General features: G+C 39.8%; 1 protein-coding gene across 18 annotated transcripts in view; it reads right to left on the bottom strand.

Moving 5' to 3' along the window:
• The window catches only part of ryr3 (ryanodine receptor 3), a 146,022-nt gene that overhangs the window by 7,983 nt on the left and 123,826 nt on the right, over positions 1-14,213 (bottom strand). For all 18 annotated transcript variants that reach the window (XM_041267175.1, XM_041267178.1, XM_041267177.1 and 15 more), the window contains 13 exons: positions 12,937-13,017; positions 12,104-12,192; positions 11,473-11,601; positions 10,361-10,465; positions 9,849-9,930; positions 7,718-9,039; positions 6,820-6,878; positions 5,903-6,071; positions 4,960-5,046; positions 4,670-4,864; positions 3,720-3,850; positions 2,950-2,992; positions 1,425-1,552 (listed from right to left, as the gene is read on the bottom strand). In XM_041267175.1, coding sequence (XP_041123109.1) covers positions 1,425-1,552; positions 2,950-2,992; positions 3,720-3,850; positions 4,670-4,864; positions 4,960-5,046; positions 5,903-6,071; positions 6,820-6,878; positions 7,718-9,039; positions 9,849-9,930; positions 10,361-10,465; positions 11,473-11,601; positions 12,104-12,192; positions 12,937-13,017 — 2,620 coding nt within the window. The remainder of the gene's footprint in view (positions 1-1,424; positions 1,553-2,949; positions 2,993-3,719; positions 3,851-4,669; positions 4,865-4,959; positions 5,047-5,902; positions 6,072-6,819; positions 6,879-7,717; positions 9,040-9,848; positions 9,931-10,360; positions 10,466-11,472; positions 11,602-12,103; positions 12,193-12,936; positions 13,018-14,213) is intronic.

Raw genomic sequence — 14,213 nt, 5'->3', positions numbered from 1 at the left:
CAGCTCTAGGTGTTTGTTACGTAGGGAGCCCTAAGGTGTTCAGCGAGTGGCTGTTTAATGATCTCATATGGCAATGCGATTCTGAGATCCTCTCCATATGTCTTGTGGGGTTTAAGCAGGATTGCAGCATCTTATTCATTAACTTCAATCTAAAGGCCTGCTGTCTGTCAGCATGTCCTGTGGGTTGAAGCTGTAATGCAAAGTGCCCTTTATAGTTTAAAAAGTAGTTTTAACAAACAACTCTGTGTTTACATGCCCTGGGTCAGGGTTTCTCAATCCTGGTCCTGGGGGACCCCTGTGTCTGATGGTTTTCATTCCAACTAAGTTCTCAAATACTTAATCGAACCCTTAATTGAACTAATATTGTGCTTAATTAGACCTTTTTAATTGTTCTAAGCTCCTAAAAAGTTGCCGATTTCAAGTTACTTATAAAATGATATCATTAACTTGAAGTCTTCAACTGTTTAAAAAGCTGAAAACAAATTAAAAAGGTCTATTAAGTTAATGAATAGTTCAATTAAGGGTGACTCGGAAGTAAACAAAGAACATCTGAGGGAACTGCATTAGGGTTACCAACATTAGTTTTCAGCCTTCATTTTTTGTCCTGGTCGGAAACATTAAAATTGTTAATAGCCCCGGTTTTGTTTTTGTATTTATTTTATTTTTTAATAGCAGAGTATTAGGTTTATGAGTCTGTTAGCGCATTCAAAAAATAAAAATAAACAATCGTATGGATTATTTGTTTAATCATTCTAGTTATGTGTATACCAGATGTTTAAATGGTAATAGCTGATCTACCTTTTTAATCTGTCTTTTTGTACATTTGACATGTTTTGACTAAATGAAATTAATGACTTGTTATCATCTGTAACACTGTTTCATTTTTAAACTATCATTGTGTTATTTTATACACTTATTTTTGGCTTCAGAGCTGCTACATGGTCAGTAAATCAAAAATACATAAACAAATAAAATATTTTTCACAGTGGAAATGTAGCAATCCTAAAGTACATGGACAATGTGAGAAACTGAAGCTCTGGTAAAAAATTTGGTCAGTCATTAAAATCTTGCCAAACTGGACAAAACACAAAAATAGTAAAGTATATTTTCTCAAATTACTTTGTTTAATGCAAACATTAGGAGAACTGTGCAGAATTGCGTAAACTGCATTATTCTCCTACTGTAGGCATTCAATACGAACTTGGTCCCTTTGCTCTCAGATAAGTGTGAACCTCAAGCACATTGATACATTGTTTCAAACGAAACGAGACAGACCGAGTCTGTCTGAAATGGACCCAGTGTGAATGCAGCCTTACTCTAGGTCTTGTCTTGATTGCTGTTTATGGAATGCATCATATGTGCTCTTAAATAACAGAAAACTGACACCAAAAAAAAAAAAAAAAAAAAAAAAAAAAACAACTTACCAAGACACTAGAGTTGCTTCCTTTTGTGCTGTTTCCTCGGTAGGGTTGAAGTCCAGCGCACTTTTATCCAAGCCCAAGAGTTCAGCAATACGTTCTGGTCCATAGAGATCCCCATACTTATTAATGACCTTCACGGGACAAGGAAAGAAGCGAGCATGACAACCAACAGTATATACAACACCCCATATTCATATATGCAATGAAAACGACATTTAACAATCTGATAGATAAAAAGTAACTGGTATGTTAGGTGGGGCATTTTTTTAATATTTTGCTGAAACCCTCAGGATCGCCTGGGGTTTCCTCACCATCCCAGGTCGGGAGTCTCTGTCCCTAACCATGGTTCATTATGAGATAAGTGGTCAGACAACAACAACGAGATAGCGTGACAGAGCTTGGTGTCAGCGTGAGAGGCACTATGTTCTCTTATTAAACGATAACTTTAATTGGGTCCTTTTCAATCGACCCACAGTGAAGGGGATTGCACAGGGAGACTGGAGAGAGCTCAGCACATTCACTCAGCCCTTCTGTTTGCTTTCAGTTCATCAAGAGACCTCATGAGGCCGGTTTGCACAACAGGCTTTACCTGTACCTACCTTTGTCCCTTCCAAACAGAGACTGCATGCACTGTTCAATGCATGACCGTGCTACACAAAGGGCCCTGCTTCAGTGATCTAAACCAGGGGTCAGCAAGCACTGTCATATATGCCAATGTTGGCACGGCATTGACTGGAACACAGCTGTTTCTGTTTGGCTTGTGTGCCCAAAACTGAGGTTAAACTACATGCCCAGAAGATGTGCATCTAACGAAGCTCAATTATTAAAATTTAAAAAATACATCATTATACTTTTCTATGAGCTCTGTCAACAGCTCCCGCTCCCCCCCCATATCCACCCTCGCCACCCACCGCTAAGAACAAAAGCAGACTCACATCCAACTGGACCCAGAGTTTTAAGACACCTTTTAACGAGAACTTGTGCGGTTTGTTGAACCTTAGGGATTCAGCTTAAAAATTGCCACAATTCAAACCCAACATCTTTTTTTAAAGAAAAGCCTGTCCAATCCAGCCCCTCTACAAACCAGCATTCTGTATAACTTGGCAGAATTTTGTTGCCCCGACCAAATCCCTATTGAAATGTCCGGCACCAAATCATGTGATATTTCTTTTCTAAATTTACAATTTGAACTGCAGACTTTGCACTGTAAAACACACTAGTAATTGGGTAACATGCTATTCCAAACAAGGTTGCAGACACCTGAATATCTCACAGGGTGTGTGTTAGAAATATGCAATAATATTTTTTCCTGTGGTTTGCTACTTCACACCTGAAACACTATTAACAGTGTAAACCTTATCTATTCACCTGCCTTTTATTTTAAATAAACCATTCATTTAAAAAGCTGCCAATTGTGCACATGTGGTGTAGACTGAACAGTACAGTGTTTTCACTGCTTGAACTTTTTCGTTTCTATTGACGTCGTCTAATCAAGGGATTAGAAGTGATCAAAAACGACGATACTTACTTTACGTTTAACAAACTTGTCCCAGTAGTTATTAGGGAAGGACCTGTGGTAAAAAAGACACATTTCACTGTTTTTGCAGAAAACCGTCTGCATTGACAGCACTGGAAACTAGCACCTTCTGAAGCAGCTGCTTTTAGCAAGTAAGAGAATAAATAATACCCAATATACTTCATTCAAGGAATAGAGCACATCAATTAAGCATGGATTTCTGTGTTACAAGCCTTTGTTTAACCTGGACAAACACACGCGTTTAAAAGGGTTATAGACAGCAGATGGATTTGACTGTCCGTTTTGTCTCATATAAAGACACTTAATGTGAATGCAATTTTTTGTCATTAAAAATACATAAATGAGGATGTAGTCCATTGAAATTAGCAGCAGCATGTGTCTGTCCCTGTGTGTATATATTATATCATTAGTTTGTTCTACATAAAAACAATACATTACTGGGAAATCAATGTAATAATTGTGTGTATGTGCATGCTTATTGATTGTTACAAACACTGACTAGAAATGCAATACCTTAAATGAAGAGGATATAAGTGTGTGGGATCTACAGCCCAGTTCTGGGCAAGAATTTCCCAACATCTATAATGATATTAGCTTGCTTACCATAGAAGAGGTTAGTCAAGTTTGAGTTTGATTGGATCAGTGGCAGAAAATGGAATCATTAAATCTGCGTACACATTCTTAGTCAAGCAAACTAACACCTTGAAATAACAAGTCTGTGTGCCTCTCTGTGTGAGCGTGTGTCTGTGTATCTGTCTTACGGTGTGCTAATGACAAGGCGGTCCCACTGTCCTTTGATGTCATCGTCAGAGGGCTGCTCGGTTATGTACAGGCCATCGAACTCCAGTTTTCGAGCGATTTCCTTTTCACGCTTGAACACAACCAGAGGAACCTTGTGGGGGGCACAGTGAAAAGCACTTCAGTCACAATCCACAACCACATATGTAAACACAGGGCACATTAGTGGACCAATGCTCCTCAGGCTACTCCTGGAACTGCAGAGCACACTGTTTACAGAGGGCTGGAACTTTTTTAACCAGCAGACATAAACAGGTCTGACACTGTCAGGTTAAACATCTGCTGGAATTATCCTGCTGCAAGATACATGGTGCGACTCCTGTGTAGACCAAGTTCATCACTGTGAAAGTATCACGACCTCTGTGATATCACATGATTAGTATTCAAAATAGGGAAAAGCAGGACAGGCTGTGAGGCTTCAGGTACACAGACATTTATACATATTCTCGGACGACAGGGATACAATTGTAAAGGTGGTAGTGCCCACGAGAACCAAAAACACATAATATAGAATACTGTAACCTGAGTATACTCTGCACTTGCTTTTTGTTTATGTATATGTAGAAATTGTGGGGATCTTTGTCAATGACTAAGAATCATGTTTATAACATCTGAAAATTGAACTGACCTGTTCCTTCTGGTAATTTACTGGGAAATGATGTATTCAATTCAAACAACAGCACAGATGGGGAAACAAAATGTACCTCTATTGCAACAAAATACAGTAAACTGCTACACAAACCAGGGGGCAAACTCAATAGGACTACTCTTCTGTATTCATTCTGGGTTTATAAGATAAACACTCGGGGGTTGTTTTAGTTATGCTTCTATAAAGTTTCTGATTTTAGGTTTGAACTGATAATCACACAGAAATCCAGTAACTGTAAAGGAGTGCTTGTTTGACACCACCTACCTTGAGACAGTAGTATCCAACGACACACACTAAGGAGATGATAGTGTGGATGACGGCAAGGAACCGCAGCGTGGGGGCCATGTAGCCGGTGCTCTCCTGCAACACAAAGAACTCCATCCCGAAATCATCATCATCGTCCTCCTCCTCACCTCCATTCCAGAGGTCAGAGTCTTCATCCTCCTCCTCCCCGGTCACCTGCACAGGTACAGCAGTGACGCGGACTCTTGTTAGACTCAGGTGTGACAAAGCCTGTGTTAAACTGCTGTCCTGTATGCTACAGCTATAGTTACCTTGTAGAAGAGCAGGATGAAGTTGATGGCAAAAGCAACAAAGAGAGCAAGGAATCGCAGGTTGTAGAAGCTTCTAGCCAGGTAGTTCTGAAAAATCAAAAAAACTCTGGTGATCTGGATGAATGAAAACCTTTACAGTTTTGATGGGTTTTACTGTTCTGGTGTACGGCTCCCATAGTAATAATTAATTTCAATTTCAATGTATTTTATTTATATAGCGCCTATCATACTACAGTATCTTAAAGCACTTTACATTTCGTTTAAGAAGTATGCAATATCAAGAAGTAGTAAAAATACAAAGTAACAATACATATAATAATAATAATAATAATAATAATAATATAATAATAATAATAAAATTGAACAATTGAAGAAAACAAGAAATTAAGAAGAGTAATAAAGACAAGATTACAAAATAAGCAAACAAAATACAAAAACTATTATATTTGTAAGTTAGGTAAAAAAAGACTAAACTATAAAAGCAAGTCTTTAATTTTGACTTAATATTGACTGATGCAGCATTTCGATCCAAAATTTGGAATCCTACGGTATGTCAATAACTCTCTGTCCCATTAAAGGAATAGTGTGCCATCACTGTACAATAGATTCTCACTTGGAACAAAAGAAACAGAAAATAATTGGGAGTTAGTAATTTGAAACGCCCTGATTTAGTCTTTTTGCTGATGAAAATCAAATAAAGTGACGGTGCAGCATACCCTGCAATGGGTGAAAAACCCTGTATGGAAATTACAAAAGAAACACGTTCCCTGCAAAGCTTTCCATTACGATTCTTATAGGATTCACAGCTCACTGTCTGAGAGCAAGAATCAAACATTTGATTTCAGATTGAAGAGCTTCAAGATCCATGGTTCTTGCACTGAGCCAGCAAGCTTTGATATAGGAGTCACACCACAGTAACCCTGTCCTTCACTCCAGGACTCACCAGCATTTTAGTCTGATAGACCTCCAAGCCTGCTAAGAACTTAGCCATGAAGGCATCCTTCTCCCCCTTCTTCTGCCCATGCCTCCTCCTTCGTGCCTTCTTCTCCTCGCTCAATGGCTCCGCCTGCTCCTCTTCCTTAGCCTTGTCCTTCTTCTCACCATCCTCTGTGCTGAGAGGAATAACACAGGAACACATACAGAACTCCAGCACCAGATACAGACAAGCCTGCCTAGACCTTGAAGAACCAGACTTGAGGCACATTTGGATCAGGAGACTCAAATGCAAACTCTCTGTGCGGGATATGCAGAAAAACGTGTTGAAACTTCCAACCCTCACAGATTCAACCAGGTAATATTTTATTGTTTATTTAACAGCAACAATTAATACAAAGCCACATAGACAGAAACCTTGCAAAAATAGAAAAAGAAGCACTCCATACGGTTTGAACTAATATTATGCAGTCTGGCGCAGGATGTATGTGATAGTAGGGGACGAAATAGCCATCTACTGCAATTATCCACAACGTAATAGCAATCGCTAGTGGAGGAAGCAGTAACAACGCTGTCTTTACTTGTGTTTCTCTTTACTGTTCCAGTTTTAGAAATAAAGAACGACTATTTCAACACCCTAAGTTTCATTATTTTAAGTGTGCAACATTGGCTTGCTGCGGTTTGCATTTTGCACCTGTGGTGTGCAGTGTCTTGAGAGACACGCATTGAGTAGAGTTCAAAAATGTATAGCTCATTTATAACACATCTATTAATGTGTTATTGAATGTTAACAGTTTATTACAATAGGTTTCTTTCGTGTTCCTTTAATTCTGTTTATAGCCTGTTATTACCAAAAAAAAACCATTCTAATAGTGTTTATAATGTAGAAGTCTTTACATATGGGTTATTTTTGTAACAGAAACTTACTCTGCCTTTTCCGGTTCGGCCTTGGTTTCTGTCTCTGTGTCCTTGCTGGAGTATTCTGCCTGGAGCACCAGAATGACAATGTGTTAGTCTCAGGCTATTCATAGATCAGACACAGGGTGACTCAAAAGTCACCAGGCGAGGACATCCTTCTATTGCTTTCTTTGGAACGTACTGCAGGGCAGGATATCAACTGAAAACAAGGTGGCCCAGGTTTGAACAGCGCCTGCAATTTCTGTATTTACCTGTTAATAAATGTGTTCATACCATGCCTCCACTGACTTCTGAATATACAGTAATACAGTTTAAGACTACAAACTAAAACAACCACATACAGAAGTCTGCATAGTCACAGGTATTAGGGTTTCAGTACTTTGTTATGAAATTATTGATGAATTCTGTATATTCTTAGCCTTTAATACAGTAAACAATAAATTAATTTACAATTATCTAAATAAAAAACATATCAGTTTAGTAAGAAAAAAGTAAATAGAATGACAGTGGTACACATTTTACTTATATATATATATATATATATATATATATATATATATATATATATATATATATATATATATATATATATATATATATATATATATTCAATTTCCTTCAACAAACTGGATCTTTTATTCAGGTTACAACTGGGGCTTTATGATTAGTATCCCAGAGTTTGATTTAACCGTTTAGTGAATCGCTAATTGTTTAGTTGTAGTAAACGTCAAATCCCCATTTTTTTGTTGATGTTTGTTGATTGAATACCTGTAGCTAGGTCACCTCCTAAAGGTATTCAAGATGCAGAGAGAACAGTTAATAGAGTTAAAAGACAGATATACTGTAGCACCTGTCAATACCTATCAGGGCTTTAAGTTACAGCTGATTTAAAGAAATTAAAACCAACCTGTTCCAATTTCTTTTGACGAACTGCGCTTGCCAGATTGGATGGGGCATCAGTACCAATGATTTCGGAGATATCCCCGAGACCAGGCTCTGGGCTGTGCTTCGAGTGACCTTCCTTCTTAGTACTACCCAATAACTCTGACATCAAGTCTGGTTCGCCCTTTTCACCTTTTGCTAACTGCGCCAGGTCAGACGAGGAGGTGGCTTCGCTGATCTCCGATTTCTCTGCTTCCAGGACATCGCTGTGGATTCCGAACTGAGTGGGGTCGGGCATGTTCCCCAGGATGTCCGTCACCTTGATGTTCTTGGCACTTTCAACCAAGCCACCGCCAAACATGGAGGTCCATATGATCTGGATGAGCCCCCACACCAGGGTGTAGACGAAGTGGAAGAGCCCCACAAAGATCATCCAGAAGAACGAAAAGAACATCAGGATAATCTCCTTGGTGCTCATCTTCTTGAACTTCTTGTACTGCTTCTTGATGTTCTTTAAGGTGAGAAGCTTCGTGAAGTTGCTGAAGTTCTTCCTCATGGAAACGCAGGCCATGTTGAAGGCAGACAAGGACTCCATCGAGGCCTCCTCGTCCTCTGCCGCTGCCAGCTCCTCTAGAAGGCTGTGAGGCTCCTCCTCATCTTCTTCTGGTCTCTCCACAGCATCCGGCTCTGAGATCTGTGAGGCCAACTGCATCTCAAAGATGGTGTCCTCGCAGAAGTTCACAAAGAGCTCCATTTTCTCACTCTCACCCCCTTCATTGACAACATCGAAGATGAACTGTCGCTTGGACTCTTTGACTTGTGGTTTCTCCCACTGCATTCTACTTGACTCACTGATCTCAAAGTATACCCTCTCAATGCGCTTGGCTCCCCCCAGGATTTCAATGCGACCCAGGAAGGGCTCAAAGTAATTCAGTACATTTTCTGCTAACTCCTGGAAAGTCCCCAGCCTGGTATCATGAGGCATGTGTTCAGACAGGTTGGTCAGGAGCACAGCCACGTTGAAGCCAATGTCCTTGGCTGGCTCGTGGAACCTCTCCACAAACTCTTCATAGTTGAACATGTCGTTCTCATCGGCATCTGCACAGGACAGCAGGAACTCGATCTCAGACTGAGTGTACTGCCTCTGGCTCTCCATGGCTTTCTGAAACTCCTTCTTGGAGATGACTCCCTTGCCATCAGGGTCATACTCCTTGAAGGCATCGGAGGACGTCAGGTCTTTCAACTTAAGGAACATGTCAAAGAATTTCAGGATCATTTCCACATTGCTGGAAGATTCAACAAGGGTGTCCACCATCTGCTTTCCAATAGTTCCATTGACAACATTACCTATAGTAAAACACAACAGCATTAAAGGGAGTTCCAATACGCTTGGATTTAGCATTGCTTGGTTGAATATTTATGGCTTCCATTTTTTTGTTTTTATTCATTTCATTTTTCTGTGGTAATTTTTAGATACGTTCTTGTTTTATGTAAATTGTTTTTTTTTTCCCCCAGGGCTTTCGCTTTTTATATACTGTCTGAAATTATTATTTTCGGTGCTTCGGCGTTTTTTTTGTTTTTCTACTCTTCCCTTTGCTGTCTTCCATGACGAAATCCTTATGATCAGGGGCACATTCTTCTGGGTTTTTTTGTGTGTGTAGGCATTTGTTTTTACAATTCTGTTTTAAATCCTCCGTATCTTAACTGTAATACAGCTTTAAATCCTGCGAACAAGCCTCCAATTGTAATCTTGCTTTAAATCTTGCAAGCGGAGTCTCCAATAGAAATATAGGAATGTGCTGACACTCAGAAGTTTAGGCGAGTTTAAAGTACTCAGAACGAATCAATGTCAGGAAGGAGGGACATTGCCCAGCTGCACTGGGAAAGGTGTTTTTTTTTTTTAGTGGGAAAGAGGTAGTCAACGTGAATTGAGTAACCATTTCCACTTTTTTTCAGGTGATTATTGGCAAAACATGCATTATTTTTTTGTATCAGGGGTGTTTTATCAGTTAAAACCAACAATCAAAAGCCCTGAATATATTACATTTGGTTGGATTTAATTCTAACTCATGATATATATGGGGAAACAGACTGGATTACAGGGGAGTGAGGGGGAGGACAGTGAAGTGCAAGGGAGTGGTTTGGGACCTGCTTACCTTCCAGGAGGGACAGCATCATCACCACCATGTCCTGCTGCAGGTCCAGTAGCTCTTTCAATAGCTCAATCTGACTGGAGTCCTACATAATCAACCACACCGACACACACAAACATGTACACAGACAGCACAAAAACAACATGGGTCAATCTCCAGCCAGCTCTGGGAGTGAGATGCAATTTAAAAATCTGAACTGACATTTGGAAAGGACAAGGCAGGATAACCCATGCTGGGTAACCGCCATCAATCAACCATTTTTAATGTCACCCTATTAAAAATATATATTAAGAAAAATGTCTTAATGCACAGACATGTTCCTTTGCTGCCATGGAAGTCAAATGTGTAAGTGCTACTTTGTAAACATTAGAAAGTATAGTATGCCTTTACAAGTGGTTTTGTAATAAAAACCCATACTGTGAATTTACTTTAAAACAGTGATACCTAAACTGCTAACAGTTATTTTATATTAGCAGGACTTTCTAAAGAACTGATAAAACAACATGGCTCTGTACCTGGGAGAGCTTCATCTGCATGTTTGCAAAGACGTGGAGGAAACCAACAACCGCGTCCCAGAGCCTGCTGTGAGCCAGGCTCTGCTGATTCCCAACGCACGGGCCCTGGGGAGACAGGCAGGGGTCACAACACATTGCATAGGCATTACAGGGGGATGGAAGGGAAAGAGAGGGAGAAACAGGAGAATGTAAAAGAAATGAAGAGAAAAAGAAGGAGGGAGAGAGAGAGAGAAAGTGAAAGAGGGAGTAGGGGAAGGAGAGAGAAAGAGACAGCAAGAGTGAGGGAGAGATACACAGGGAGAGAGGAAGAGAGGGAAGGAAGAGTGTGAAAGAGGGAAAGAAAGGGAAGAGAGATAGATTAAGAGAGATAGATGAAGAGAGAGAGAGAGAGAGAGAGAGAGAGAGAGAGAGAGAGAGAGAGAGAGAGAGAGAGAGAGAGGGATGCATGGAGATTGCATTTACAAGATTGTCTAAATACAATACCATAACCTTTAAAACACATAACGTTATTTAGGAGAAAATACAGTAAACTAAAATAATGACTCAATCAAATAAATAAATAATACATAGCAAAGGGATGGAAACTAGGCCTTGTACAATGACCCTGCACAGTCCATGTCTCTCCAGACAGAGACTGAGATTGTGGACAGGTGCAGTGCACAGTGCTCCAGCTGCTCCAGTCTCTGTACACGTGTGCCACTCAGTGGGGTAAAGTTGTACTACACTCCTGCTTTCCAAAAATAAAAAAACAAAACAAAAGCCTAATAGATAATGACATTCTGGAGCTGTACTGTAGAAGGCACTCTTTCAAAAAAAAAAAAAACAATATTAAATCCCAACATTAATTTGAATAACCTTTCACACATTTTATAAGAATGTTTGATTTTACCTGGCTAGATACTAGTATAAATAAAATATCTTTATTCTAATGTTTCTACATACTTGCATTGGGTCACTAGTGGGGGTTACAATTGGTCCTCAGGCACTGGAAACAAGGCAACATTTCCAGCAACAACAGCAAAGCAACTCTTACAGAGCTTCTCCAAGAACATTGGTTGCTTTTCATGGCCCCAGAACCCAGCTTAGGAAGGACATGTACCTTGCTTACTTACCTGAATGTACTCAGTAAGAGAGTTAAAGATTTGTTTAGCTACAGCCAGCGCTTTGGAGAAGTTGCGTTGCCCTGGTTCGTCCATGACATCTTTCCCTGAATAGTACCAGTAGAAGTCACTGATGGATTCCTGCAGCAACGCAGACGAGTTTCAAATTACACTAAATTGCAAACTCATGAATGTTCTTTGTAATAATTTTTGGAGATCACTGTATAGCTATGGCCAAAAGTTTTACATCACTCTATAGAATTAACTAATTTTGCTTCATAATGTCAAACTAAATCTGCTGAATAATGTTACGTTAACATAATGCATTACATACTGCTTTGTAGCTTTCCCCATACACAACGAAAAACAGACAAATTGAAAAACCTAACATGAAATACTGGACGATTATTATTATGACTTCCGGTAGACTTTTGCAATATCATTTTGTAGTTTCTTTGATTACATAATGTTAAATAAAAGATCTAAAAAAAAAAGTCATATTTTTTTTTTTTATGTCTCAATCCTAAAATTGCAGGTGATGCAAAACTGTTGGCCTGAGCTGTATTGTTGAAATGCATGCAGTGCTTTATAGACACGCAGGAGGAAGACTGACAGTGTAGCGGGGTTTGCACGCTCACTGTACCTGCAGACGCAGCAGGTAGTCCACTGTGCTGATGATGATGTTTACAGTGGCTGTGTTTCCAGTCTGGGTTCTCAGGAAATTCTGGAAATCTGTTCATTAAAAACAGAGAACACTGTCAGTATCTGCAGAGCAGGTAAGCTTGTACATAAAATGCTTATAATATTATCACGATGAACGAACACCCCAATCGTTTGGTGTAGGGATGTTAGATTTACTTTAATTTCCAAAACATTTCAACATTTAAACTTGAAACAATACAACAAGCTCTCCATTAGAGTGCTGTTATTTGTTTTTGTTATTGTATCTTAAAACTTGAATGTGGATAAGATAGTACAACATCTATGTGTATATGGAAAAAACTTTGAATAAACCCCCACATCCAACTGTATAAAATGTACAGCTGACCTGTATTTGACATGCATATGTTTGACACACTTCAAATATTAAGAACACTAGTTTGGTGCCTCCTCCTGTCCAGTTTCATAGCTCTACTTTTAATCTTTTTGTTTTTCACAGCAGCAGCGTATGGTTAACTTCAATTAACTTTATAACCAACTTAATTTTACCATTATAAACCTCTCAGACCTCTCCAACTGGTATAAGTTGTCTTGTCCTTTCTTGACATCCAACCTCTGTTTTTCAAATGCTTTACATAACAGCCAGCTGACATATCAATGACATCAAAAGCGGGGCATATTTCTCAGACCTTCAGAATCACGTTTGGGGTGTTAGTGTCAAGTTATATCAGTTTGGGTTCTTATCAGAATGTCATTTGCAGGCTACAATCTACTCTCCGAGATGCCCTGGAGAAGCTAGGCAGAAGCTGGACGTACCATTATTGTGACCTTCACATAGCAGCTGCAAAAACCTAAAGAGATCCCGAGTGAACTCATCGTTTTGAAGAACCTTCTCACCTTAAAACAGAAAAACAACAGTTCAATGAGCAGCCCCATCACACAGGGGGAGCTGATAAACATAGGGTTAAGCCATAAAAGATACTTTAGCCTGTCGTTTTTTGCAGCAGCAAAGTTAACAACTGAATTTGTCTATGAAAAAGAATAAATCAGGTCAAAAGTAGCTTTAATGATTAAAAAAATAACCAGCTCTCTCATGGTTACTGTTTATATTATTAGTAGTATTATTAAATGATGGCAACATTCAAAGAATATAAAAATATACATTGTCTTTGTGGATGCAAACAAAGCAGAAGAAATCCATTAAAATGAAAACAAATGACAAAAACTGCAGTTCTCTTTCAATTTGAAGACCCCACCCAAACACATGTATGGGGTATGGGATATGCCTGCCTATTGGTAGGTAACTTCTGAGCTCTCTATAACAGAGCTGCCGACAGGCCACTTCCTACGATGACGCCCTCTGTCCCGCCTATAGAGGGATTAAAATCTTCACTCGTGTGGGATTCTGGGGCTAGGCTCTGGAAGCCATACATATAATATAATATATATATATATATATATATATATATATAATATATATATATATTATATGTGTTATTGTTGTTGATTACATACTTTGTTGTTGATTACATACAGTGTGCACGCAATATTCCCGCTTGCCTGCGTTGTGTAGCAGCTAGGTAAAAAAAAACAGCAGGCATTGTCTTCCACGGGCTGTATTTTCACTAGACCTGCTGTAGAGTAGACCTTGCCGGTTGTCTCGGCCTGCCCACCTCAGTGCGTCGGGCCTTCGAAAAATCAACAGCAGAGTGCTCTCAGTAATATTGTTTGTATTGCATTATTGTGTGGTACTCAGTCCACATATTCGCCCGCTGAGGCTTTGGCCTGTGTCCCCTCCCCGGTATATGCTACGAGCTGACCGGTACTGTGACTACACACGGCTAGGGTAGGCACCGCTGCTTCAGCTGCCCCCCGGTGCTTCGTTACCTCCGTGCTTAGTGCACTCATTGCGCACGGTGCCATCAGTGCACAGAGCATCCCGGTACTTATAGTGCTCAGTGCACATGGCGCTCAGTGCACGCGGCACTCGGTGAGCATGTGTCTAGTACCACGGTGCACGTGGCACCTTGATGCCCTCTACCTGTACGCACTGCCCTGGTTGTCTGACTGCACGTAGTCCAGTTGCTGTGATC

Source organism: Polyodon spathula, chromosome 12 (assembly GCF_017654505.1).
Source record: "Polyodon spathula isolate WHYD16114869_AA chromosome 12, ASM1765450v1, whole genome shotgun sequence".
NCBI classification, from domain to species: Eukaryota; Metazoa; Chordata; class Actinopteri; order Acipenseriformes; family Polyodontidae; genus Polyodon; species Polyodon spathula.
The sequence above is the reverse complement of the archived record's forward strand: the minus strand, read 5'-3'. Positions and strand labels throughout refer to the sequence as shown.